General features: G+C 41.3%; 1 protein-coding gene across 2 annotated transcripts; it reads left to right on the forward strand.

Moving 5' to 3' along the window:
• The first annotated feature begins 22,445 nt into the window (after positions 1-22,445).
• On the forward strand, positions 22,446-25,691 carry dmrt2b (doublesex and mab-3 related transcription factor 2b). Of its 2 annotated transcripts, none has more exons than XM_028403322.1 (3): positions 22,446-23,308; positions 24,130-24,232; positions 24,723-25,691. In XM_028403322.1, exons 1-3 carry the CDS (start codon positions 22,907-22,909, stop codon positions 25,514-25,516), a joined length of 1,299 nt encoding a protein of 432 aa, XP_028259123.1. In that variant the 5' UTR covers positions 22,446-22,906; the 3' UTR covers positions 25,517-25,691. The 2 variants fall into 2 exon arrangements, with proteins under 2 accessions (XP_028259123.1, XP_028259124.1); XM_028403323.1 differs by having other exon boundaries at positions 22,446-23,287.
• The last annotated feature ends 1,983 nt before the right edge of the window (positions 25,692-27,674 follow it).

Below are 27,674 nucleotides of genomic sequence, written 5' to 3' on the forward strand. Positions count from 1 at the left end.
ATCCTAACTACGAGCAAAAACAAAACCTAACAGCGGGTGAAAACAACAAAAAAGATGTCAGGCGGGCGTGAACCCCAGACTCCAGGGTGAAAGTCTGCCACCTGCAGCCAAGCCCAACATCTTGGATCTTAAGGAGGTATCCTTATTTCTTTCAAAATGGTGACCACTGTGAAACAACAGAACTAACTGGGTGTGACTCAAACGCCTGAACTGAGACACCGGGAGTTAGTTTTACACCTTTAAGATTTAGCAAAAACTTACAAGAGAAAGGTTCAACAAACCAGGCAAATGTTTAGAAATGGCCAGAGAGAAACAAAACACTCCTCGCTAAGGGGTGCAAGACCATAGGGGGTCCCCGTTCTCTAGTGTTGCTTTCTATGGGTGACCTTGAGGTGCCCCTAATGCACCCCTTCTACAAGTGTGGATCATACTTCCCTCTGCTTAAATAACCCCTGTAGTGTTGTGATGTTTCGACCAGCAAACCAATGGGGAAGTGTTCGTTTTGGTGCCGAACCAACAGACAGTGAGATGGAGAAGAAAAATCTTTCATTTTTGAAAATAACTTGTCCACACCTATAAATATGAGATGACATAAATTGTTATAGTCATGGGGAAATTCTTTTTTTTGCTATTGTTTTCACAATTGACTTTCATTAATTAACTGTCTTCACCATATACTTGTTTGTGGTGGCGGGACCCATCACCATGGTAACTGATGCAGCCCTCACTGATTTGGTTTTCCCGGGAGCAAGAAACCCTGTGTGTTTCCATAGTTGTGATTGTTTTGTGGACTCCACCTTGTCCTCATGGACCTTCCTGACTGATACGCCCTTGAGACCGAGCTGACTTGCAAAGAACAGAAATCCTATAAAAGTTATTGATTTCAAAGTTTCTGCATAATCACTCAAAGAGTTGAACTGTGCACCCAACAAGAGCTGTATACCTCATCTCCTTCCCTAGACTTATCAGCCCGCGTACATGCAGACAAAGTCCTGCTCTCTATCTTAAAGAATATGAGCTTCATTTCCAGCCTGCTTCTTCATGTTCTTATTCTGAATAAGCTGGAATACATATCCATACAAATCCATCGGAGAAATAAAATAAAATGCTTTTTTATTCAACATATATTCAGGCAGCAAAAAAAAAAATCAAATAAACTGAGTCCAGGAGTAGAAGAAACCTGCAGGTTTTACAGGATTTGCAGTATTCTTTCTTTCTAATCTGCAGAAAGGCTGCCATTAATACAGAAGCCTTTAAAATATGGTGTTTTGAATGCATTCTCTTTATTCCCTTATTTTAAACAAAGAAATAATGCTGCCAGTTCTTCTGCAGAAACTCGGCTCCAATTAGGCCCTGTTCACACTGGAGAAAGTCATTCCAGCTAGAGTAGGATTGAGCCCAGACAGCCTTTAAGCTGGATGCGTTCAGACCTATTTTCAAATCTGGCTAGCACACACTTGTGTCCGCACTCAATCCGGCTTCATCCAGTGTGTTTGCTGTCCTCCAAACCACTAGGTGGCGCCTCGTAATATACAGAGTCCATTCAGGCCGTGGTAGGACCGCGTGTGCGCATGCGTCGTGCGTTTTTTTTGTCCCGTGTTGCGCCCTGTGAACCGGAAGTAGCACATTGCTAACTGGAAGTACTATGTCGCTAGCTGGATTCGCTAGTCACATTTGCGTTCACACTTGAGCCACATTTGAGCCACCCAAGAGAGGTGGATCTAGCCGGATTGAAATCAAACTGGATACAGCCGGATTCGAGGTGTTCACACTCAGAAAAAACACATCTGGATAGGCCCGAATCCTGCTTTAGCCAGATTTTTTTCCCCAGTGTGAATGGGGTATTAATGTTACCAGGCCCATCACTCACCAGACAATAACACAGTGAAGCAATCCTCCATGTGTGACTCATACAAACATAACTGCATGTGTTTATTGTAGCTTATTAAATGTCACAAAGGATACAGCTCAAGATAGATTATGACATACAGCACGCAGAGACACCTTTACTTCTGAATTTTAACTTCAAGACTGTGAGAAACTGATCCTTCACAATATAATTTCCTTACTGCCTTTTGATCTGATTAAAATGTGACAGACATTTGTTAGTGTATGTGAAGTTAGATATCAGATTTATTACATAAAAACTGCCAGCTTGAATCATTGCTAATGTTAGGAATGTTAAAGAGAATAATTTGAAATGTGATGAGAGGATTATTTCATTCAAAGTGCACAGATCTCAGTCAATAAAATAAATCAGAGTGGACGGTGTATCGCCACAAAGACTGTAGCGAAGTGAGAAAGTGATTGGAGATGATATTTTGACAACTCTCATCATCATCTCTGCATATTTTATACATCTGTACGAATGTGCAGAGGAGCAGAAGCGCGACACGTCTAAAAAAACACAAAGAAAAATGGCTCAGGGCGGAGCACCAGAACACCATATATGATCCTTATTTAAAATGACACGACCACCACCACTGTCTGATAGAATTGATTTTTTTTCTATCTCATTTTATTTCTCCATCTGCTCTGGCACTGCCCTCTCAGCGCTGCGGGTCCAGCCTCAACAAATCGGCTTAAGCTTTGGCCAATCTCTGAGCTCAGTGGCTGACAATCCAGTGTTTCTCTGTCCTTCTCTCAGTCCCATTCTTTGTCACACATATTCAGATACACAACACAAATCAGTGGCAGGGCTAATCCAGCATTAGACACATGAAAACATTTGTCTTCATGTATCTAAATGACAGGCTGTAGCAGACATACAATTCCTGTCACTGTCCACCATGACATGCCAAATCTAGCCTTAATCAAAGCAACCTTTGTTTTCTAAATATGGAAACAACCTCTTTTATATTTTAATAAAATGGCATTAATAATAAATACAATATAGCAGGCAAAAAAATGAGGCCCATTTAGAAGTGTCAAAAACTGCAGTTCCCTCAATTCTACTGAGGGCTGGTGTCGGAGGCTAGCCAGATTGTTTTTTTCCTCAATCTGAACAGCAACAAATCTGCATTTTTTTCAGCCTGATTCGCTGAAAATGCAATTGTGGCTAGCGAATCTGGCTAGTGGCGTCATACTTATGAGTTCACAGGGACAGTATTCGGGTAGTGTACAAAAGCAGTGTGTAAACCCCCGTCAAACTATGAAAGCTTTGCCAGAAGTTTATTTTCGACATGGCTACAAAGGACCACAGAGGAAACTGAAAAAAACAAACGAAACAAAAGAAACTCTCCTACCCTGATCTGAATTTTATGATGCAACACCTAGAGGTTGGGAGGACATCAAATACATCGGATTGAGCAGGATTGAAATAGGAAATAGGTCTGAACATATCCGGCTTAAAAGCAATCTGGATTCAATCCCATTCTAGCTGGATTGATTGAAATGCTTGAGAAAATTCAACAGATTTTGTGAAAGAGTTGAGAGATGAAATCCATGCTCTGTAGTCCTCAGAGGGCGAAGAGAGACCAAAAAAATCAAACATCTCTAGCTGCAGAAGTGATGAGCAGCATGGTTGTGTAACAGAGAGAAGTTTAGGAATGATGCAGAATCAAAAACAGAAGAGGTTATTCATGTTACTGCTTGAATTTTTACGATACTAAATTATGCATGTTCATTTAGCATTGTGTAGACTACACTGTCATATACATGCGGTGACCATGCTCATAAAACATTGTTTCCTAATAACATCCGATTTCACTGGATGTGACTTCCATTGAAATTAATTATGGTAATTCTGATTTTCCACTTCTTGGAAGCAGTCAGATTGAGTGTGTGTTGCCGTCCAGCCCGGGGCTGGAGCCGTATGGAATCTGCTCCATTGTCATAAAGACAGATGAGGTTGTCGGCAGACCGCGCAGCACACTGTGTTGCACCCCTCTGATTAAAATGTTTGCTCATAGCAGCGCACAACCGACAAACTCCTGCAAGCAAAGCCATAACAATCAATGATTACACACGCTAAGTGCATTAACGGTCTCGCTTGTTTAAAACAGGATTTGGACTTGTTGATAAAATCTAGTGTTTGGTACGCTTTGATAATGTGTTCATTGCCGAGAAAACAGCACGTGTAAGGGTATTGAAGCTGCTTTTTTGACCATTTGAAAAGCAGATAAGGTAGCTGTGTACTTGCTCATGATGTGATGAATAATTTACTCATGTGTATATGATACTGAGATTATAAGGAAACATCATTTTTGCATGAGCACAAGCTCAGTGAACGTTAAGACAAGCAGAGTCCTGCATGTTTCTGCACGTACACACGCATCATGGATGCATGATGGCATAAAACAAACTGTCCTGATCTTTTACAATAATAATGAAACACAGTTATACTCAAAATGTGTATGTCATTTCCTGTCTAACTTATCAGGTTGGTTAATTCTCCACTAATTGCTATCAGTATTCTACACTGTATTCCTTGCATGCTACATGTCATGTTGTCCTGTTTACATGCTGTATATATTATTATTGTGTCTTCAATACGATCGTTTGCATTTTTATGCATCTGCATTCTGAAATTAAACTTGATAACTGCACATACTCTTCATTTTTTGATAATGCTCTAATGTAATCTCATTGTTATTTTTACAACAATGACAAGAAATTATAGTGTCAGGACAAACTATGATCTTTACCTAAACCATTACTCCACCATAACACCATAACATTAGTTTTTAATGGATAACCCCAAACCTGAGTGAAAACAAAGCAACTTGTGTTTTGGGGGACACAAACCCTGGACTTCTGATGAAGTTCCTGGAGTTAATGCCCATAACCCTCTCAACTTATCTCCTAACACAGTCCTATGATTGACTCTTTAATCATATGTTCGATTAGCATAAATATGACCATGTGTCATATCTGGGGCACAAACAAATATGGCTTTTTTTCCATCAGTTCGTGTAATATTGGCAGTAATGGACCTGCATTCATGTGCTAAACATTGCATAAGCAGCACCTACCCTAAAGATGGAGCTAAAAAAAAAAACAACCCTCACAAAATAGTTCCTTTATAAAAACAACTGTTCTCTGTTCCTGCTTTGTGGACACAAATAAAGGAAAGACAGAGAGGGGAGGCAAACACAGACAGAGATAGAGAGATGTGATTAAATGCCTGAGAGCCAGGAGGGTATATCCATCTCACTTGTCACACAGTTCCAGCCAATGAGAAACCAACACATGCTAATTGGCATTTAGGGATCCTGTCAGTCATCGGGAGATGCCCGCCTGAACCTCATATGCATAATTTCCCATGTATCTTTCCAGACAGCACTGGATGACACTCAATGGCCAAATGGGTCTTCGAGTTTTTTTGTTGTCACATTTGACGTCGTCGGACGGCGATTACTCTCCTATCCCAATTTCCCCGTTTCAAAATATTCTCGTCGTTTTGTGTCAGCGTGTCTCGTTTGCATTTTTGCACGCATGAGTGAATGTGTGTCAAAAGTGTATACAACCCAGTGACTAGTGGCTGGTAATTGTGAGGTCTAATAACAATGGTGTCAGACAGGCCTGAGTGGAGTTCATTATTAGTGGCTTGTTACACAGGCCAAACGCAGGCAAAAAAACACACACAAACATACCCAACGCACACACATTCTGTTGTCGAGGCAGAAGGAGGAAGTCAACAAATTGACCGGGCATATCATGTGTGTCACTGTGTATATTTTTTGGAGTTATCTGTGTAAGTTCGAGGCAGGCGTCTGCAGATGCAAATGTGCCCTATGCTTATTTTCTGATCTGTAGACTGGGACAAAAGCTTCCGTCCCCCCGGCTGCCTGAAAGTCTATAAAAAAAAAAAAAATGTCACCTCATTCTTCCCTTCGTGACCTCCACACTGCAGAATCACTGTCACCCCCCTCCCACCATACCAAACGTTTATTTAGACATCTAACAATGGCTTACTGTGATGGGACGGGTGCACCCTCCCAACATGAAGTAGAATGAGCCAATCTAAATCTAAATAGACTTTCTGGGGAGGAATGAGGCAGAGCCATTAGCTCTCAGATTTTTTTCTCATTCTCTCTCTCTCTCTTCACTCAAATAGCTTACCATAATAATACAATCTACACACACACACACACACACACACACACACACTTACTTACTAGCAGTAAGACATTTAAATGAGTTGTATGACCACCATCGGTATTTATAGTCATTACAGAGTGAACATCCCAGCTGTTGCCATTTAGAAACCACAGTTGGAACATTTAAGTCATTAAGCCCATTTTTCCCAGTATATCATGAAAGAGCAGCTGACAAAAACTGGCAGATGAATCAACCTAGGAATTGCGTTTCTATTTTTTTGGTTTATTTGCAATTATGTTTTGTTAGAAAATTACCGCCTAAACAGGACTCCCTGTTATTATTTAGGAATTTGTAAGTAAGACTATGACTATGACGAGATTTTTTATTTTGTGCAAGGTGGCAACCAAGCTACAACCTTCACGGCTGAAGATGAAGCACATGAGGAAGTCTCAAAAAAAAAGCAGTTCCCCCAAGTGGAACAGTGGAATCGTGTAAACAAAAATATTAACTGTGCAATAAAGATTCTTACAGATCCTGGAAAATACTGTACTCATTAGGGGTGGGATGGTTCAGGCAAAAAATCTGAACCGTTCGGTACACGTGTTCGGGGCGCGTGTTCTGTTCGGTTCTGGACATGCGCATCATGTAATACAGGGAGGCGTTTTTACCACAGCATGGAGACGAGTGTTCGACGAGTGCATCTCAGCAGGTTCAGCTGCAGGCAGAGCAGAGAGACCCACACCACTCTGCGTCCAATCGTGCGCAAAGCTGCCACTGGTCCCGTCAATGCTTACAGAGCGGGAAATAGCATATTTCAATGGCAAAAATAAAAATAAAACCACGGACATCAGTACTGTTAGCTTAACCTAGCGTAGTCATAGAGTTCAGGCCATCCAACTAGCATGTCGTTCTCTGTCCGACGGTGGGAGTATGTGCGCACATGTGCTATATAGAAATTAAAAAGAAATGGAATAGACTTGACCTGATATAACTTATTCTTAAATATGGTAAATGTTGGATAATTATGATATATATTTTTTGCTCATCTATGGTATTTCCAGAGTGTTAAAAGTAGAAAAATCCTCAACAATAAGAACCGAACCGAACCGAACCAACAACCGTGACCTCAGAACCGTGATACGAACTGAACCGTGGATTTAGTGAATCGTTCCACCCCTAGTACTCATACAATAAATGGCCCCAAAATTCTGCTTTGGTGGCTGTGAAGAACTTTTTAGCACCTTAAAAGATCAGGTTAGGAATGTAAACACTTCTGTTTTTTATGTTCTCTAATTATTTATCTGATACTTGTTTGTTTGTCTCCATGCCCCTGTATGCATTCCAAGTCTGATTTCCTACTTCTTTGTTTCAGTTTAATGCAGGTATTCACTTCAGTTTTACTCCTTCAGGTTTTTGTTGGCTCTTGTGGTTTGTTTTTTCACCTTTATTTAGAATAAATTTGGCTTTTTTCTTAGATTGCTTTGTCTCTAGAAACCTATGGTTGTTGAACTGTGACAAATCAAAGTTATTTCAATACTTATTTTTTACTGGTATATTTTTGGTTATGATGCCCTCAGGCACCACCCTAGTGAGATGTTCTGAGCATGTCCAACCAGGAGGAGGCCTGACCCAGGACACGGGATGTGAGGGATTATATCTCAGCGGGCAAAGGACAACCTTAGCATCCCGCTGGATGAGCTGAAGGAGGTGGCTAGCGAGGGTCCTGAGGTCCCCTGACCACGGATAAGCAGAAGAACATGGATGATATATTTTGTTGTGCTCACAACGCAACTCCCAAAAAATTATGCGACAAAAAGTCGCACAATTTTCTTATGTGATGGTCTGAGCTCGAGTGTGATCAGCAAAATATATAGAAACATGCAAAACACACAGAAATAAATACAAAAGCTTGAACTGGAAGTACAGTCATTACAAAGCAATGAAGGATACGGGTGACAGCGCGCTGGTAATAAATGTCCCGGGGGGATATCACATCTCAAAGTAAGAGAGTCAGGACTTTGTCTCATAGATCACAGTCGGAGGCAATCTCACGCTTGGCGCTGAAATAATAGCTTCCTTGAAAACAACTCATTTTTCTTTCCGCCTGCAGTAACTCAGCTGATGAAACTTGTATGAGACTTTCAGCAGTGCATTCTTTGTGTGTTTTCAATGACTTTGTGTGAGCATATACAGTACATAAATGTGTACGATTAAGCCTGATGGGGTGCTGTGTTGAACACAGTCAGGAATGTTCCTGTCACAGGGAGCTCAAGCCTATCCCAGCTATCTATGGGTGAGAGGTGAGATGTTCCTGGGACAGGTGGCCTGTCCACTGCAGGGCTAACGTATTCCTCTTTCACACTGGAGAAAATCATTCCAGCTAGAGTAGGATTGAGCCCAGACAGCCTTTAAGCTGGATGCGTTCAGACCTATTTTCAAATCTGGCTAGTACACACTTGTGTCCGCTCTCAATCCGGCTTCATCCAGCATGTTTGCTGTCCTCCAAACCACTAGGTGGCGCCTCGTAATATACAGAGTCCGTTCAGGCCGCGGTAGGACCGCGTGTGTGCATGCGTCGTGCGTTTTTTTGTCACACTTGTGTCCGCTCTCAATCCAGCTTCATCCAGCGTGTTTGCTGTCCTCCAAACCACTAGGTGGCGCCTCGTAATATACAGAGTCCGTTCAGGCAGCGGTAGGACCAGGCTAGATCCACCTCTCGTGGGTGGATCTAGCCGGATTGAAATCAAACTGGATACTGCCGGATTCGAGGTGTTCACACTCAGAAAAAACACATCTGGATAGGCCCGAATCCCGCTTTAGCCAGATTTTGTTCCCCAGTGTGAACGGGGTATTTGACAAACAACCATTCAGCCTCACACTCACACCTACAGGCAATTTAGAGTCGCCAGGTAATCTAACAACAGGTTTATTTCTGCTGTAACTTGGCCATTTTAGCCCCATTTGAGTCCACATGTGACCAGTTTGACAGAAAAACTGTTACAGCCTATGACATTATGACAGGAACAAAGGAGGAAATCAGGCGGCATTGTGAGGCCAAATTGGAGGAGGTCTGGTTGGATAGATGGGTCACTACAGTTTCATAGTCAGTCTTTTAACCATGACCGTTAGCTCATGTTGGCTCCGTACTGTGTCCTCACTGCCTCTTAGTTCTTGCATCCCTCTCTTTCCCTCGTGTTTTATGTTATGTGTCTTGTGTTTTATCACTGTAATTCCCCTCCTCTTAATGTTTTATCATTCCTCTTTTTATCTCTGTTGTTCCCTACTTCTGAGTGTTTCTAATGGCGCTTCTAAGTTGGCCTTGTCCATATTTTAGAAGCACCAAGACATTAGCAGGCCATTACAGCCTCCTCCCAAAGCAGTTCAACTGCTGGACTTAGCCACAAATCCCTTCATCTCTCTGCTCTTATAATTCTTAGTCTGTCCCGGTGGGTCAACCCTGCCCTGGTACTTTCTCAGTTTGATAGCCCCCTGTTTTTTTTTTTTTTTCGTTCTACTTGTGTCTCTGTTGCACAGGAGTATACCTCTATTATTTATAAGCTGCAAATCATCAGTCAAAATACAACAAACCTGCCATTGAAAGGCTTCATTAGCATGCTTGAAGCTTTCTGCACAAAAGCTTTAAATTCTGTTAATAGCCAGCATAATTGATGCACCCATAACTATGCACACAAAGTGATACACCCTGTCACTTATAATGGCCAGGCAGGCCTCTCATGATGAGGAGCGACCCACCTTTCCTGCTGTGTTCCTGATAAAATAAGCCACATCTATCAACTATAATATCTCCCTCAACTAAGCTGTAAAACTTTATTTAAATGCTAATGTCTGTTTGACGGATTAGCATACACAGGTGCAATATATTCTTGCCGTATGTGTGTGTGGGCTCACAGCAGGGATATTTCACTCGGTAAGGATTCACTTGTTTGGCTGTTTGATGGCTCAATAAATTACCCTGTGGGGGCATTTCATTTAACCCGTCCTGTTAATGAGAAGGTCGGAGGTCAGAGTCAGCTGCCAATTTGCAAGAGTTAAATATATTAAATAAATCAAAATTTAAATGACCAGTAAGTGATTAATCTTTTTCCAAAGTTGATTTATGGGAACATGCACTGTGTGTGTATCTGATGTAGCTGTTGAACAAGCTTTGAATAGAAATCAAAAATAATAAGAAGTGTTTGATCTCTGATTGAAGTATTCACTTTTAAGGCAGCATAAGAGCCTTAAAAGATCAATAGGATCACCTTAACTACTTCACATATTATGAAATCATGATGAAATTATACGTTTTTTTTGACAGCTTCTCTATCTAACCACATTATCTCACACTTATAAAAGAGATTTTGATGTGCTCATCAAAGCACTCGCTGCAGATTGCTGGGAATCAAAGGCAGGAACCCCAGGTGATGTTTTTTACAGGCAGACCAGCGCCTTGGTCCACAGAGGGTCAGAAGTAAAGGGAATAAAAGGAATAAGCCAGATATAGTTAAGCAACAGCCGCACTTTCTTCCAACAGTATTCAGTTTCAACAATGCTATGGGTGTTAGGCCTAGATGGGCTATTCTAGAGTTACACTGATCACAGTTGCATCGGTCCATCCTATTCTCTGGAACACAATATCCTGTAAGTAGGGATGCATGATATGGAACTTGATTCTAACTTATTAAAGTGTGTATTTAAATGTGTAATATTGAAGAAATGCAGAGCCATCAAAGGCAGACAACACTTCCAAGTTCTCCAAAAGCCAGTGTATAAATAACACTAATTTCTTAAGTCACTTTCCATTCTATTACTATGCATTTTTGGTGTTTACTTTCCACTGATTTGCACTGACACACTGTTACCCCTAACCTTATTTAACTTAAGCAGTAGATTTTAATACCTAACTTTGAGTAAAGTAAAAAAAACAAACCTTAACAGTGAGTGAAAACTACAGAGTCTGTGCTGTTTGGTAGTCTTGAGGGGTTGTGAAAATCTGCAGTGTTACAAAGACTTTTGCTTCTTTATGGTTCTGTCATTGAGTGAGATGTCGGTTCAAATCAGCCAATATGTCACCAATGTTTTGTTTTGGCTGGAAATGGCATGAATTAGAAGTAGTTTCAAATCTGAGTTGATGCAGGTAAAAATCAGGATCAAAATAACGTCCAGATAACCTAACTTTCATCGTCGGTCAGCCTGTGTTCTTCACCTGTTTATCCCTACCTGACTTCTTGTTTAAGTGTTTTCCCTCATTTGTGCTCTTTATGTTTAATAAAGCTCACTTACACACACAATATAACACAACCTCCCTTCAGAAAACATGCTTAGTTATTAAGCGACAAATTATTGTCAAGAAAACATAAAATCTGTAATCAATAATATTGTTAGATTATTGTAAGGATTATAATTTTAAATTCAGTCTACCATAAGATATGAGTGGAGATGTAAAGTATGCGGAAATGTATAAGAGATACATTAAAGTCCATATGGAGATCTTTCGGTTCAGCTGACACCAATCATATATTAATAATAAGTTCATTTTTTTGAAGCATTCTGGCTCTGTGATGTCCACTCCTCTACGTCTTATTTCATCATAGTTTTCATTTCTTCACACACAGCTGTGAGGGTACACTGCTTTTCAGCTGTCAGAAGGAGAAGATGGGAGGGGGTGGGGGTGTAAATGAATTGCTTATAATTTTCATTTCTTCAGTCTTTCTTCCCCCCCTCCCCACTCACCTCTTTCCTGTCCTCTCTATCTCTGACTGACTCTTCCCATATGGAGGGTTGGTATGGCATCATTATCCGGGGGGAGGCAGCCATCCAGTCAGAGGAAATCCACGATTAGGGCCCAATAAAGTGGAAAAGCATATTTTTGTATGCTAATGAGTCTCCAAGCAGCCACAGTAGATTCTGATTAGGCTGCAGCATTCTCCAAACGCTGCTATCGTTGTTATTTATTCGGTTTATGTAAAATTGTATTTATTTCATTTATCGGAGGGGACACAGCCTCGGATGGCGGTGGTGGTGGTGGTGGTGGTGGGCAAAAAAAAAGAGAAGTGACAGACGAGGAAAGAAAGCTAATTTGATTCATGAGTAGATTTAATGGAAGAAACAGTGAAGCGTGAGAGCATCTATAATGTACCCCCAGCGACTGTTCTCCATACATTCTCCCCAGCTGTCACATATGCAGTCAGCACCGAGCACAGACAAGTAGACAATATACTTTTTTCTTATTTTGTTTTAACTTGAAAGAGCAGATATTACACCTCTACCTGTTTCCAACCCACGTATGATGACTACATGCTCGTCGGCACAGCATCTCCTCTCATCATCATCAAGCCAAAGGTTAAATTAATATCCTGTAATTAGCATGTAAAGCAATCATATACGTTTTGATGTGTTAGTTTCTCAAAAGACTGATTGTATGTATGTGTTTGTGTAGTTTTGGATCCTGCTGGAATAAAATGACATTAGAAGCCATTTAATACAGCTCCCGCGGTGCCAAAAGACATCCAAGAATAAAGCTCCTATTTTGTCATAATGATGTGATTTGCATCGCAAAGCCTCTGTCAGAGGCCTCCACTGTATTCACAGTTAACAAGTGCAGAGGAATTCAGTGCTATTTTAAGCTAAAGAAAAAAAGAGACTTTCCACTTGTCACAACCACATGTGAGTAATGTTATCATTAGAATATGTGGAATATTTAACTCACGCAGCGTCAGAGGTGGATTCATCCATGGAAGGAATAATGCAACGTAAGCAAAAGGAATACTCGTCATTAGTTTTAATTAGTGAAACTCATTTCTCCACTGAAAGCTTATAACAAAGGCACATTGTTCTACAGTAGAGTTTTTTTTTTTTTGGGTTTGTGTCAGAAGGGATATTGCTTGGCGCTCGTAAAACCAAACCTTCAGGCAGATACCCCAAAAGACAAAAGAGCCAATAAACCTGCAGAACAATATCCAATCTGATATGGAAGGCAGAAGCAGCGGCTAAATTGGGAGGCTCTTGTACTCTGGATATTACAGCACGGGTATCTCATCTCAGGGAGTAAACGGGGTGCCTTTGAATCTCATACCAGCTAGAGAGACAATGGATCAGAGGTGGTGAGACTGCAAGGAAGAGGAGCGTGGCAGGGGTGCTCTTCTTCAACCTTCCTCTGATGGATAAGAAGAAAGCCAAAAAAAAAGGGGGGAGGGGCATCTGTAGACGGGGTATAGACATGAAATGCTCCACATGGTGCTGCTGTGTCTGCATTATTTAAAAGCTCTCATTAACCTGGGCCTGAAACAGACTAAATCAATAGCCAGTGCAGAGACACAAAGCGTTTCAGAGTGCTGTAACTGCTCCCCGCGCAGGTGTCAGGATCATGATGAGATATAATTGCAAAGGAGGGGGTTAAATACGTTCAGCAGAGATAACAAACCGCTGTATAGCTCAAGGATCACCTGCCTTACATTGATTTGGCCTGAAACCAGACGTGTTAAATAGAACATTGATCATGAAGTAAGAGTCTGTGTGATGCGTCTCCTCTGATCTTTAATGGTCCACAGGCTGCTTTGTTTGTGTTAGGAAAGTCACCTTTAAGAAGAATGGTGTAGCGAACAAAGAAGTTCAAGGTTTTAAGGCTATAAAAGATTGAGGCCACCTAAAACAACCTGCAGATGGATTTTAATGTGGAGGATCAGGATAATGTCTCCTTGAAAGTCCAACAAAGGTGACATTAATGCTAGCTCCTGAGTGCCATTCTAAAGTTGTGTCCTAGTTGAGGGGCTGCACATGTGCAGTTCACAGAGGTCTGTGTTTCATGGAGCCCACATACAGCCCACATAGAGCCCACATAGAGCCCAACAAGGTTGCATTTTTGGTTGTTAAATGGGATACTGTCGTCTTCCTCTATCATGATGCAACCCTCCTGTCGCCTAGCAAACTTTAAAACCATTCAAGTTCAACTTGTAGTGTTTGTGCTAGCAATTGTCGTCATGCAATGAACCTTGGGATATGTTGAGGCACAAAGCATCTACCTGATGCATCTTTTATTACCAGGACAGCCTGGTCACAGTGAGTTTAGAAATGTCCTTTCGATGGATTCAGCCCCTCGTTTGACAGAATACTGAATTATATGGATAACACTATATTTATTCAAACTCCCAGCTAATCTGGAGGCTAAACTGGACAGAGTATTTATGCCTGTAACATGTCAGTTACAATTATATCTGCTCTTTTCAGTGTAAAAGAGATAAAGTAGAGTTTTGTTTTTGATGAGCTCAGCAACACAGAACCACTGCTCAGTTCAGCATGCTTTATAGGTAGCCGCCTTGACAACAAATGCCTCCTCACCTTGACTACATTCTCCCGACAAAACAGACAGTAAAATAAGGCAGCATCAGGGCTGCAGCTTTATTGTTTTACTCCATACAGGACATTTAATTCCTGCCACTAACAAACAACTCACCCACACACACTCATACATGCTCACCACCTGCCAGGCATGCACACACACTCACTCACTCACTGCCTAGTTTCTTAAAGACATGCCACTTTTATAACATGATTCATAAAGATCCCGACTCCTCCCTAGTCACTGTTGTGTGTCCTTGGGCAAGGCACTTTACCCACATAGCATGTATGGCGCTCTTTGCTGGGCTGCCTTAAGCAATTTCCCCATTGTAGGACTAATAAAGGTTTCTTAATTTAATTTTAAAAAATGTAATATATTGATGGCCAAAGCGCACAAAAACTGAACTTTATAAAGAAACTGTAAAAAAAAAAAAACATTTTAGCTTTTAGTTTTCAGGTAACGATGACAGACAGAAAGATCTAAAAAAATGCAATGACTAGAAGAGGAAACCAATGAATGATCAGATTAACAACCATCACACAGCACAACACAATCCTGAGCACAACCACCTCACATCCAGTGAACTCACAGTGACTCAGAAGCTGTCACTGCTACTTTCAAACATCTTCAGTGAGATGTTGTTTCCTCTGATTCTTAACCATCAGCCTTGCCTTAACACGGCTAAGCTAATGTAACCTGACCAAATATCAACCTTCTAACACCACGCTAACAGAGGGACACTTGATGAATGGATACTCATGTTGCTTGTTCATTCACTTTTCCACACTGCCTCACTGATCTTCATTTATGTTCATGAGCTCATGACAGACATGTCACATTCATAGCATTTGTAACAACCTGCAGAGGTTCAATTTGAAGTGTGTGCTCACTGTGACTCATTTAGATTGAGTCATGCACAGACAGGGTGCTATTAAAAAGAACACACTGAATAAAACAATAAAACACATGTGTGCGATGTTGTAAAATTGATTGTCTGTGAGTAAAGTTTATGATCACTTGCTTTATGAATTAGTTTTGTTGGATGATACAGCAGGACTGCTGTTATTATGCGCAGTAATTCAGTCTGACTGCTCAGATAATCAGTACTCAAAGCAAGAATAATGAAGGAGATGCTGATAAGGAAAATGAGTAAGAAAGAATAAAAGAGGAATAAAGGACAACATCGACCAAAGGGCAGATGGAGACGTTGAAGCCAACAGCACATTGTGTCGGCTCAAATGGACCATAAAGGGGCAACTTCTGGCTCCTGGAGGGATTTCTTCAGGTCATCAAGCATCACATCATGGAGACACAAATGTAACTATGGTCACAGCTAAATCGCTGCTGTGTTCTACTCACATTCATGACTCATCCGGTCCCCGAGACTCTCCTCTCCTTAATGTATTCATCTATCTCATTTTTTCTGTCTGACTGGACTGAATACTCCCATACTTACAGGATAATTGCAGTATTAAATATGGGCCCTCTTTGCCCATCCTCATAGGTCAACATGAATACATACAGGCGCCGGGTGCTGACTCACATCGCTAGCTTCCTGCCTCCACTTATTCTTCACCTCTTTGTCTGTATTGGGAGTTTGGGTGGAATATGACACTCGGTAGGATCAGAGCCTCCCACGGGGATTCAAAATGGCTCCTCAAGAGGCCTGTAGGTTGTCACAGATGCTCCTTCCACAAGTTATATACACATGATTCAGACCCCTAGTTTGGTTTCACTGCAATAAATATGACAGCCAGCTTCATCACACTATGCTACTCTCCTAGTTTTATGCAATCGATGCTTCTCAGTGACATCACACCATTCTTGTGCAAACAAATTGAACCGAAAGAGTGTGGACAAGCACAGATGGAGGAGCTATATGGGTAACACACACAGTGGTGACACTGACAAGAAAACAGGGATTTCAAAAATCTGCAGCAAAAACAGAGAATCCTAAGGGGATTATTCAACACCAATAAGGACAGAACCAACTGATGAGGATCTTCTCCTCAGGTTCCTCAAGCAATTTCACCCTTGGAATAACAATCAGATTCTGGTTCCTAGATGGGCTCCAGGTGTGTTCAAACAGGTGGGGAGGGTGGAGACAGGGAGGAACCCGAGATAAAAGACAGCACGGCACGGCACAGCACAGATGAACAAGAAAAGGAGAGGGAACCCTGACGACTCTACCTACTTCCTGCAAGATTTTTGTTAAATGCTAGACATGCGTCTGTCTCTGTAGGAATGTATTTACAATCAAATGTATTGTGGGCCCACACACACACACACACACACCAAAGAGATCAAAAAGACAACCGTTGCAGGCCTGTATATGCTCGAGTCTCTGTCTTTAGCAGAAGTAAAGTAATTTCAGCTCACCGTTCAGTGTAGAGTCTGAAGGAGTAGAAGAAACATCAATGGCGTCTTCAGGAAGGACTCCCAGCCCGATGGTCCTGCTGATGGCAGGTAGCGGGAATGTTCAAACCAACACTGAAGGAAGTGGTGTCACTTGTCTCTCTTGAAGCACACAGTCCCCCTTTTCCCTCTGAAACGGACCTCAGCAACGCGAAGACTCCACATCCACATGGGTATGAGCAGCCTCAGCACGTCTTCTCAAGCCGCTAGCTGGAGTTAGCTTAGCGCAGTATACGAGATCCTGCTAGATGCAACAACGTCCTTTCCTCCAGCCACTCTTCGATAATAAACTACTTAAACTGCACCTAAAACACTCTCACAATACATTCACACACAAACACAGCACTGTAGTCTGTATGTCACTAAAACTTTTCGTCCTTCTCTTCTTCTCCACCTTCACTCCGGAACTTCCGCACGCTCTCGTCTTTAGTCCCGCCTCATACCTCAGCCAATTATTACAGGTGACCTTGACTGACAGCCGCAGTGACTAATCAAACAAAATAAATGAAAATAAAGGTGCATACCTCAATGTTTCCTTATCTTCTCTTGGAGGTTTATGTTTACCATTTTTAATCATGTTTTAAAATTATGTTAAACCTTTATTTAACCCCATCGTTTCAATCATATTTTCATCAAAAATATAATTTTACATCAATTAAATCCCTGTCAAAATGTATTCACATGATCAAAGGTGAGTCAGATGGTAAAATCAAGGTTTACATCTTATGCTATTCAGTGATGCTGGTTCATGACCACAACCTCAGCCTCTTTAAAGGATATAAAACTAATCCTGTCCCAGTCCTGCCAGCCTGGCTGGGCGTCTCTTATGGAGAGAAAAGCCTAAGGCATAGATTATATCCTTTTCATGTGTTGCCATAGTGCAACACTTGTGTAGAACCCAAGGTAAAGTAAGAGATTTTACAATATTATCACAGACTTCTCATTGTGTCTCCCGCCTCTGGTTCTCAGACTTTGTTGGTGTTGTTGCCGTGCACAGACTGTTAAAAAAAAAAAAAAAGGCCCTTGATTGTGTCTAATATGGTGAAGTTAGCAGTGCATTTGCTTGTTCCGTCTTAACAGGCCTGACAAGCTCAAATACTCACTAAGGTTCAGGTTAAAGCTCCCTCAGGTAAAAAAAAAGAAAAAGAAACTGTCAGCTTAATGGTCCCTGCTTTACACTGATAACTGCAGAGGTGTCTCCTGCTCTTTAGGAGTAGGTGGATAAAGCCGCTAAAGCCTTTGTGTAAAGGCGCCGTGAAACATAGCCCAGTGTCTTTTTATTTCTCCCTTTGAAGTGAATTGACATTCAGCTCAGGATTTAGTTAGAAAACGCACCTTGCTTCCTAAACTCCTCTGTTTTCTTTTTCTGAACTTGAGCGCATTATTTAAAGTTGGAGTCGGCCCTCTTGTCCTTGAGAGTAACTTACAGGCTGTCTGTCTTTTGTCTGAATTCCTGCGTAAGCTGATTGGGGCTGCCAGTCATACAGGCAGATAGGAGAGGACACGCCGGCGGGACGAGTGGTGGGAGCCGAGGAGTCTGTCAAACTCCATCTCTGCTGCGAAAATGGAAGTAGAAGAGCACAACTCTCAGTACAACCGCAGGACATTGACGAGAGTGCGGGGAAGAGGAGAGCGTGTGACGAGAATGCCAGAGCGCCATGTCACTGCTGATGACAGTCAATTTGTCTGAGAGTCAAGGGGCTTGGAGGGCTGCACTCCAGCGCAGGCAGGCAGCAGCAGCAGCAGAGCTGATGGTATTAATAAGGCAGGGTACTTACCTGTTTTCTGTGAACGCACTGTGGAACACTGTGCGTGTCCCGCCGATTATCCACCCAGCAGCTGTAGCCTTTCACCCATCCATCCATTTGTGGACTGAACAGAAAAAAGCAGAGCATTGTGCAGAAACAGAATGACGTCAAAAAACATGAGTCTGTAGGACATCGTGACTTTCAGTTCTTGGTTCTCATTAGAGCTCCAGTTAGTGTTTGAACAAATGCCTCATACTGAATGCACCTTTAGTCTGCTGCATAGTCAAACCTCTATAAGGCTAAACTCAGCCTTTGCCAACTCTACAATAGGTTTTAAATACAATGGCACATTTGGTAGATAATGCACCCCCCATAGATATGATCGATGGTTATGTTTATGGTAACAGAACATATGATCGTATTGCCCCATGTCATGGGATCATGGGACGGATACAGTCTTGGGATGGTGGAGGTCTGTTTTGTTTCCACTCATGGTTTAAGTGATGCATCTAAACCTACTGGTTAAATAAAGGAGAAAATTAAGGGCAGTCTGGTTAAAAAAAATAAACAAAAGTCTAATCTAAAAAAAAACAAACAAAGAAACTTCACACAAACAATATCAATAAATCATATTCCACCATCATAACAAACCCCATGTGTTCATTAAAGAAATGCATTGATTTTTCTCTTCTTCTCTCACGCGCCCTGGTGTGAGGGGCCTTTGGACACCAGCTGTACTCCCCTGGGTTCCTGCAGCCCCTGGAGACTGCCTCCTTTGATACGACCCCTCTTGGGTTCTTTGGTGTGTTTTTCTGTCGATGCATGCGGGGAAACCGTGGATGCTGCTTTGAAACCTGACAGGAAAGAGTAGAACATGCACAAACACTCTGTGAAGATTCCCCTTGTTGATACTGTTGATTAGAACTGAAGTTAATTAAAAGGTCTATGCAAAAAAATATTTATCTAATATATTTTTAAAACCGTTAAAGTTAGGGGACGTTTTTGTCCCCGAACAACACATTAAGGAGAAAAAAAGAAAATCCAGTGCTGTGCAAAAACTAATAATGCAATAAAGTCAATTTTTTTACTGATGTTTGACATGACCAAGACTGTAATAAAGGTTAAAAAGAATCCAGTCCACATTCACCTTTTCTATTAAAAATGAGCCATTTTGTGTTTTTTTTTTTCAATTTTCAGCACCACCCCTTATAAAATTGGTGATTAAAGGGTTAAAATCCTGGGGGAAAATGATTTTTTCACTACTGTTGATTAGAACTGAAGTTAATTAAAAGGTCTATGCAAAAAAATTTCAAAAAAATATTTATCCAATATACTTTTAAAACCGTTAAAGCTAGGGGACGTTTTTGTCCCCGAACAACACATTAGGGGGTAAAATTTGCCCACAGTGTACCGTTGACCTATGAAAAATTTTAAAATCATATTAACAAAATTTATGTAAAATTAAGCTTGTTGAGGAAAAATGATTCAATTTGTCCACATATTGACAAAGTTATGGCCAAAATAAACTGAAGAATTTCTCTCAGAGGACAAAAATGTCCCGAACAACACATGAGGGTCAATATATTACAATATATAACTTTTTATACAGATAATACTTTATCCAATATTCAGATTGGAACCAACACACAAATAATTTTATATCACTCGATTACTGTAACATCTTTCTCCACAGTGGTGTTTGTGTATCCCTGCACCTCTATGGCTGTCATGTTTTTTAATTGGTTACATCATACAATTATATTTTAAGCCTCAGCTGGCTCGAATAATAGCTGATCTTTCAACCTTTTATAATCTCACAGCTTAAAACTCCTGGCAGGGACGCTTCTGGATACAGCTCACTGTAGGATCAGATCAAAAGGTGTCCTAACGTTTGGCATCTGAGCCCCTGAGCTGAAGGTATTGTGTGAATATACTGCACAGTATGAGCATGTATACAGTATGAGCATGTATACAGTATACATCAAATATTATTATGGAAAGGTTTTAATATTAGAGGGAAAGCACAAACCAACCTTTCAGAATCTTACTGTAGTAAGAAACGTCACAGTATTTCTAAGATGATAAAGGTCAGTCACTTAAGTTCTTGGCACGCTTACATAGTAGAGAGGACTTGAAGAAGAGACCATCTGTTGTCTCCAGGCCCTCAGACCCAGTAAAAAGGTCCTCACTCTGTAAAAAGTTTGTTGCTTTCTGGTACTTTGAGTAATGCAAGGCTGAGACATGTGTAGCTGTGTGTCATCAGCATAGAAATGACACAGAATGTTGTACAGATGAATGATAGGCCCCAAAATAACCGATTGAATGGAAGAGAAGCAAAAATTGAACCTTGTGGGACTCCAAGCTGGGATAGGCTCCAGGCCCCTGTGAACCTGCACTGCCGGACAAAGCGGGTTCAGATAATGGATAGATGGATGGATGTGGGACTCCATACTGAATGTTAACATGAATGTCTGAATCGTAGCTGCCCCTGAAATACGATGAAAGCCGGTTAAGAACTTTGATTCTGACGACCTTCCCTCCTCCGATATGTCTGAACTAACAGTGACATTCTGTCACTGATTATGAATTAATGAATGAACTAATCATGTCATTACTAATGGATACATCCTGCATTCATTAAGACATTACATTCTTTATCTGCATCATATGATTCAGACTTTCAGTTTTTGTCATTTTATGTCAAATGTCTGCACCATGGCCATGACTTTTGGATAGAAGAACTATTTGAAAGATAAACATAGAAAGAAGCTCCAGAATCTGCAAAATGTAATCTTAAATTGTTACTTTTAGCATATTTTGATAATTAAACACAGATTTTGTGTTTGTTTATTATTAAATTTCAGGCTCCTCTATTACACTTAATGTCTTTCAAACCTGAATACATCCTTACTAGGCCAATATTTGTAGGTGTTATCGTGAAGTAATGCTACACGATGGGTATTGTATAGAGTGCAGGATTATTTCTGGTTAACAGCAGAGCTGTGGAATCCCTGGTGGTGAAATGATGAAAATGAAATGACTTCCAGGTTTTACCCTGGAGGGTTTAACCCGGTTGTAATTCTAGCACACGTCCAGTAGGGAGCACACTTTTCATACCATCTCAGTTGAGTCTGTTTGGGGAGCTGTTTTTTATGTAACCCAGCACTTGAGCGTGCGTGTGCTTCAGAAGAGGTGAGAGCAGCAACCTTCAATAAAATCAGTTTTTAAAGCCGTGACAGACCGAGGGCTGGTCGCAGACTGATGTGAGAATTAAAATTGCCTCTTTGTAAACCAATGTTAAAACACTTAACTAAATAGCCCTTTACTGGATGGAACCATTTAGGCATTTTAATATTTTAGGCTCAGAAATTTTGAGTTTAAAACATCAAGAGAACCATTAACTGTTGAATTATTAAACGGTTTTATGAATAAATATGAGTCTGAAGATCACTGCTGTCATTCGTCCTGTCCACTCAGCCTACTCCCTCTAAGGCGTGTGCGTAATTAGACCATATTTTATCTGTCTGGTTAATCATAAAGCGCACTCTCAATTTTCATAAAGGCCAATACTCGCTCACCTGGTGTATATATATATATATATATATATATATATATATATATACACACCAGGTGTATATATATATATATATATATATATATATACACCTGGTGTGTATATATATATATATATATATATACACACCAGGTGTATATATATATATATATATATATATATATATATATATAAAAACCGCCCTGGGATGTGTCAAAAAATGTGAATGAAACTTGAGAACATGTTTGAAGGTGGGCAGGGCAGCGCAGGTAACAGGCGGTTTATATGGAGATGGAGTCGCCTTTGCTTTCCCCCAACAACCCACTTTTTTTGCTCGTCCGGGTCCCGCGCCAGGATCTCGGCATTGTGGCCCGGTCTGCTATTCGCTTCTTCTTGGAAACGGAGCGTCAGATAGCAGCTGAGAGGGGGCTTAACATTTCAAACTTCTGGCGGTAGGCTGTAAAGTTTCCACCCTGAAAACACTGTCATGCAGCAGCGGACTGAGTTGGCGCATTGGAGTTGGAGTTAGGATTTAGTTTTACGCACGGCGTCTCCAAAGGGAATCACAGCCTGAAAGCGTCGGTTTGTGTAGTTTCTTTTGCATGGATGGTGATTTCTTTCAATTAGGATGATGTGCTGAAGCCTCCGCCTGAACGTGCAGCAGTGTTGACATGTTTTTATTTCACTTTACGTTCGTGCGTAAAACAACTGTTCTCCAGGCAGGTTGGGTTGGAGGCCAAAAATCTGTTTGATTTTTCTGTAAAAATCAAAAACGTAGTTTAAAAAGTGGAACTCCGATATTAGTCATAGATGTCCTCTCAGCTGGAAGCAGGCCTGCAGCTGGAAACCACAGCAAAACGTCACGTACTAAAATCTGAAGAAGTTTCTGATGTGACAAGTCCTGACGGATGCGCCGGTCAGCGCCATTTCCCCGAGGACGACGGGGAGATTAAAGCGGCCCTGTCCCCAGAGAGCCAGCGGCAGCGGCAGCAGCAGCAGAAACAACAACGCAAGATGACCCGCAGCCCCAAATGCGCTCGTTGTCGGAACCACGGCGTCGTGTCGTGTTTGAAAGGCCACAAACGCTTCTGCCGCTGGAGGGACTGTCGCTGCGCCTGCTGCCTGCTGGTGGTGGAGCGGCAGCGCGTCATGGCCGCGCAGGTCGCGCTCAGGCGGCAGCAGGCTGCGGAGGTGAGGAGAGCACAAGGGCAGGTCAGTGGATGCGGGAGGATGGCAGAGAAAAACAGATGGATGTGGCAAAATACCTGCTGCGGGTGATTAAAGGGGCGCAGAGAACAGAGTATGTAGGAAGGGAAGCAACATTTAGCCTTTTTATTGAAACTAACGAGACACTAGGGGCCAAAACACACTATTATTCCTGCAGAAAAAAGGCACAGAAATATTCTACATTAGAAGAAAGATTAAAAACAGAAATTAGAAAAATTGTTCTACGAAGTCTGACCATGACTAACAGCAGAGACTTTTTAAACGTCAACAAATGTGAGTCTGACACAGTTAAACGATGTATTTTGATTTTTTTTTCTATAAAAAAAAGGATTTCATATTTTTCAAATTTCAAGTGAGACACAATTTGAACGTCTTTGCTGTTTTTTTCTAATGACTGAAGAGTTTGTGATATTTAGGAGGAGCTCTTTAACAGAAGAGAAGAAAAACACATATTACAAAGCAAATATTTGGCACGCTGCATAACATTTATTATGATGATTATTATCATTATTTAAAATAAAAAAGATTAAAAATAATACATAAATACATAATAAATATATTATCAGATTTTTTATATTATATATTTGATTACAACATCATATCAACATCAATATCATTACTGTTTGCTTCTCACTATTTATACCTGTGCCCAAATAAGTCTCTTTATTATATCTCTGGGCTTCCACAGATCTCTACCTGGCCCTTACATAATGTCTTCATTTCCTGTAATTGCCCTTGGGGGAGAATGTCTCAGTGTAATATAATTATGTCCACATGTCTAATTCCTGTTCCCTTCTTCCTCTCAGGGTAAGAGGGGGGTCAGGTGTGCAGCTCCTCTGCGCAGAGCGGCGTATCAGTGTTACAGCAGAGCAGCCGAGTCGAGCATCATGGCCAAGAGCATCCTGCAGGGTAATTAACGCCTGATTTCTCATTAACCAGGAAGTGATGAAATGTATACGATGATCACTTGGAGACATTTTTGCTGTTAATGTGTTACATTTATGTAAAAGTAGAATTAATCAGCCGTAAGAAAAACAGAACACGTCAGTCCTCATAATGTCACTGACTAATAAGGCCTTGGATTCTTCTTATTACTCATAACCAGACTTAATTTCTCTAAGCAAAGCCCCCCCACTGTGACACCACAACAACAGGCCATTACTGTAATACATAGTGTGGATTAAACCTTGCTGGCTCTCAGTCAAATCCTTCATCTTCTTTAAGGTCCTCTCAGTCTTTCTTGTGCGCTCAAAGCAGAAACGACACCACTAACCAACTGTCATTTAAATAATAAACAACAAAGCGCTCAGACGTAAACACGGCGATCAATTGGTCGGAACAATGTCATTTTCCATAAACTGATTATATAACTGACAGCAGCGTGTGGCTTTGCTCACAGGGTTAAAGCCAACAGCGCCTCCAGAGGATGACGCCTCCTGCTCCTCAAAGCAGGCATGCCATGACTTCACCTGCCCCTCCATCAGCGCCCGGATGAGGAAGAGGCGAGCCTTCGCAGACAAGGAGCTGGAGAATGTAATGATGGAGCACGAGCTGAGGCAGAGAGAGCTGCAGAGCGAGCTCTCCGTCCCCTCCTCCACGCACATCCCCGTCATCCTCCCTCCACCCCTGCCCGTCTCCCTGAGCCTCCACTGCTGCCCTCCCAACAAGGACCCCACTGCAGCGACACACAGCTATATCCCTGTGTATAAATATAAGCCCCTTTATGAGTGTGACTTCCAGTTTTATCAGTTCTTCCACCTAAAGAGCAGGTCCGCAGCAGGAGGTGACTATAATGACTTTTGGTTGTGTCGAGGCTCAGAGCAAAGCGGGGAGTCGCAGGGCGGATGGAAACCCTGCGAGAAGAAAAACCAGCCGTCACAACAAAGACTCAAAAATGATCCCATCAAACCTCCTCCTTCAAAGTCAACACACATAATGGACTGCAGTGGTTCTTCAGCAGATGCGCTCTCTATTCCTGGGTCAGATCCAGGTCTCCTGAGGGGACCTGACATCAGTGCACCCAGCAGGACTTTTGATTCCAGAACTCTGACAGCTAGAGGCTGGAGCGTAGACAGTCCTGCCGCTCAGGCAGGTCCTCGCCCCGACTCTATCAAGAGCCCTCATGGCAGCTCAGTCAGGACTCCTGCTGTGAGGCCATTACCGTTCTCTGTGGAGGCTCTGCTGAGGGCCTGACGGGCAAATGGAAACTATGCTGCACTTTGACTCTAAAGGGTATAAATATATATTCAAATTGATATATTCTATAGGATGCTTTTTAAAATATTTTTTGAAGAAGTAAATAACTATTTGTATTTTTTTATTATGATCATTTTTCATTAAAACTTATTTTACTATATACCATCTAAAAGCAAATACAGACTTCTACACTATTATGTTTTTATTTACTCACTTGCATTGATGGTATTTTGTACAAGGCACCCTCTTTTTTATGCTCCTCTTTTAGCAGTGTGATAAAAATGTACTGAACCACTCTGCTTTGACACTCCTTCATCAATCATACTTTATTTTGTTTTCCTGCAGAAGAAATACACATAAAACAAAGCTGATGAAACAGACAAGCACCGTTTGAACTTCTGCCCACTCCAAACTTTATGCTTTGATTTTTAAATCAAAGTCTGTATGTGGCTGGATGATCTCTGTGCTGCTCTCAGCGTCAGCAGCTGAGGTGAAGCCGGTAATTTCTCAACAAAAGAACCAATGATTTCAATGAAAAAAAACAAAAAACAAAGAAGAGTTCATGTTAAAATCAAATATTCAGATTGTTGTAGCCTGCAGTGTTTTGTTGCGGGTGCTGCTTTGAACAAAAGGCAGCGTGTCCTCCTCAGCTGTAGCATAACATCATGGCTGGATGCATTCAGCACAGTGATACAGCTGCTGGGGGTATCATTATTTTCTGGAGAGAGACACCAGTCAGTGGAAGATGACTTAACACCAACTTATGCCACATGCAGTACACACGCACACTCGGTCAGTGTCTCTAAATTAGTAACACTGATTAAATCCATATGAGGGTCAATTTTCATGGTAACCAACACCCCAGCCAGGACTGCTTCCTAAAAGCCTAAACCGAAATAAAACAGCTAAAAGCATTTAACACAATACAGTGACAAATTAAACCAGCTGGAGGCACAAAACCTATAAAAACTCCCAGATGAACACCTAATATGAGTGATCCTCTGTCCTCCGTCCATCCCTCTAACATGTAGGCCTACTTTAACCCTTTCAACCCCACGGCCCCCATGTATGTGGGCTTTTTCATGCACCCAAAAATAAAAGCCATATAACACTATACTAACCATGTAAAAAAAATACATCATATTGCATATCAAATTAAACAGGAGAAACTCTACTACAAGCACATATAAGCCATATTTACACACATCAAACATAACTTCAACACCATGCAAATCAATGATCACTCATCAAATTAAAATTCTCATATCAAAGTCGACCCACTTGCCACATGGTTATTGCTAGCTCACTGATACTTCAAGTCACACAAACAAACAAGGGGCCATATGAAAGCTGAGACTTTACTGACTCATTTATTGACTCATTTTTGGAGCCAGGCCCCAGAGGCTGAGCAGGGAACTGCAGATATCCAAATGAGATGGATGATTGAGACACTTGCTTGGTTATTATTTAGTTATTTATATGGTACTTTGAGTGCCACCAAGAAAGCAGAGATCTCAACAGTTAATAGTGAAAATATCATTGTTTTATTTCGGGGTGTACTGTCCCTTTAGGTGCAAAAAGAACAAACAGTAAAACTATATTCATTTTTTATTTATACGTCATGAGCTTTGTTGTTCTCCAAATGTAAGACATTTTGTCAGAATGACTCTAAAACCCCCTGATCGCATGGCACCCTGCTTAATAATTCATTCAGCATCATTTCATCACACCATCTAAACTGAGGGAAGATGGGGAAACATCCACCAAGACAGGGTCGGTGTTGCCTAGGCGACATTGTTCTTTATTGTACGCCGAGCCTGACGCCAGCCGAGTTTGTTTGTGTGTTTTTTTAAATTAGATCTATATCCACTTTTTTCTTTAACTTTTCCTCTCCTTCTTTTTTTTCCTGCTTTACTGTGTAATCTGGCAGAGATGGAGGTCAGATACTTTTGACAACTCTGGACCTTGTGGCGTCAACAGAGAGGTGATAACGGCGAGTCTTTGTTTGTCTACCAGCATATCAGAGATCCTCCCTCCTCGTCTCCTCTCAGGCAGACAGGCAGGCTGGCACAAAGGAAGATGAAAGCACTGAATATGTTTTATTGTGTGTCAATTTCACAAATATTAAAACCTGCTTTTTTTGTTGCAATGTGAT

Source organism: Parambassis ranga, chromosome 4, assembly GCF_900634625.1.
Source record: "Parambassis ranga chromosome 4, fParRan2.1, whole genome shotgun sequence".
Taxonomy (NCBI): Eukaryota; Metazoa; Chordata; class Actinopteri; family Ambassidae; genus Parambassis; species Parambassis ranga.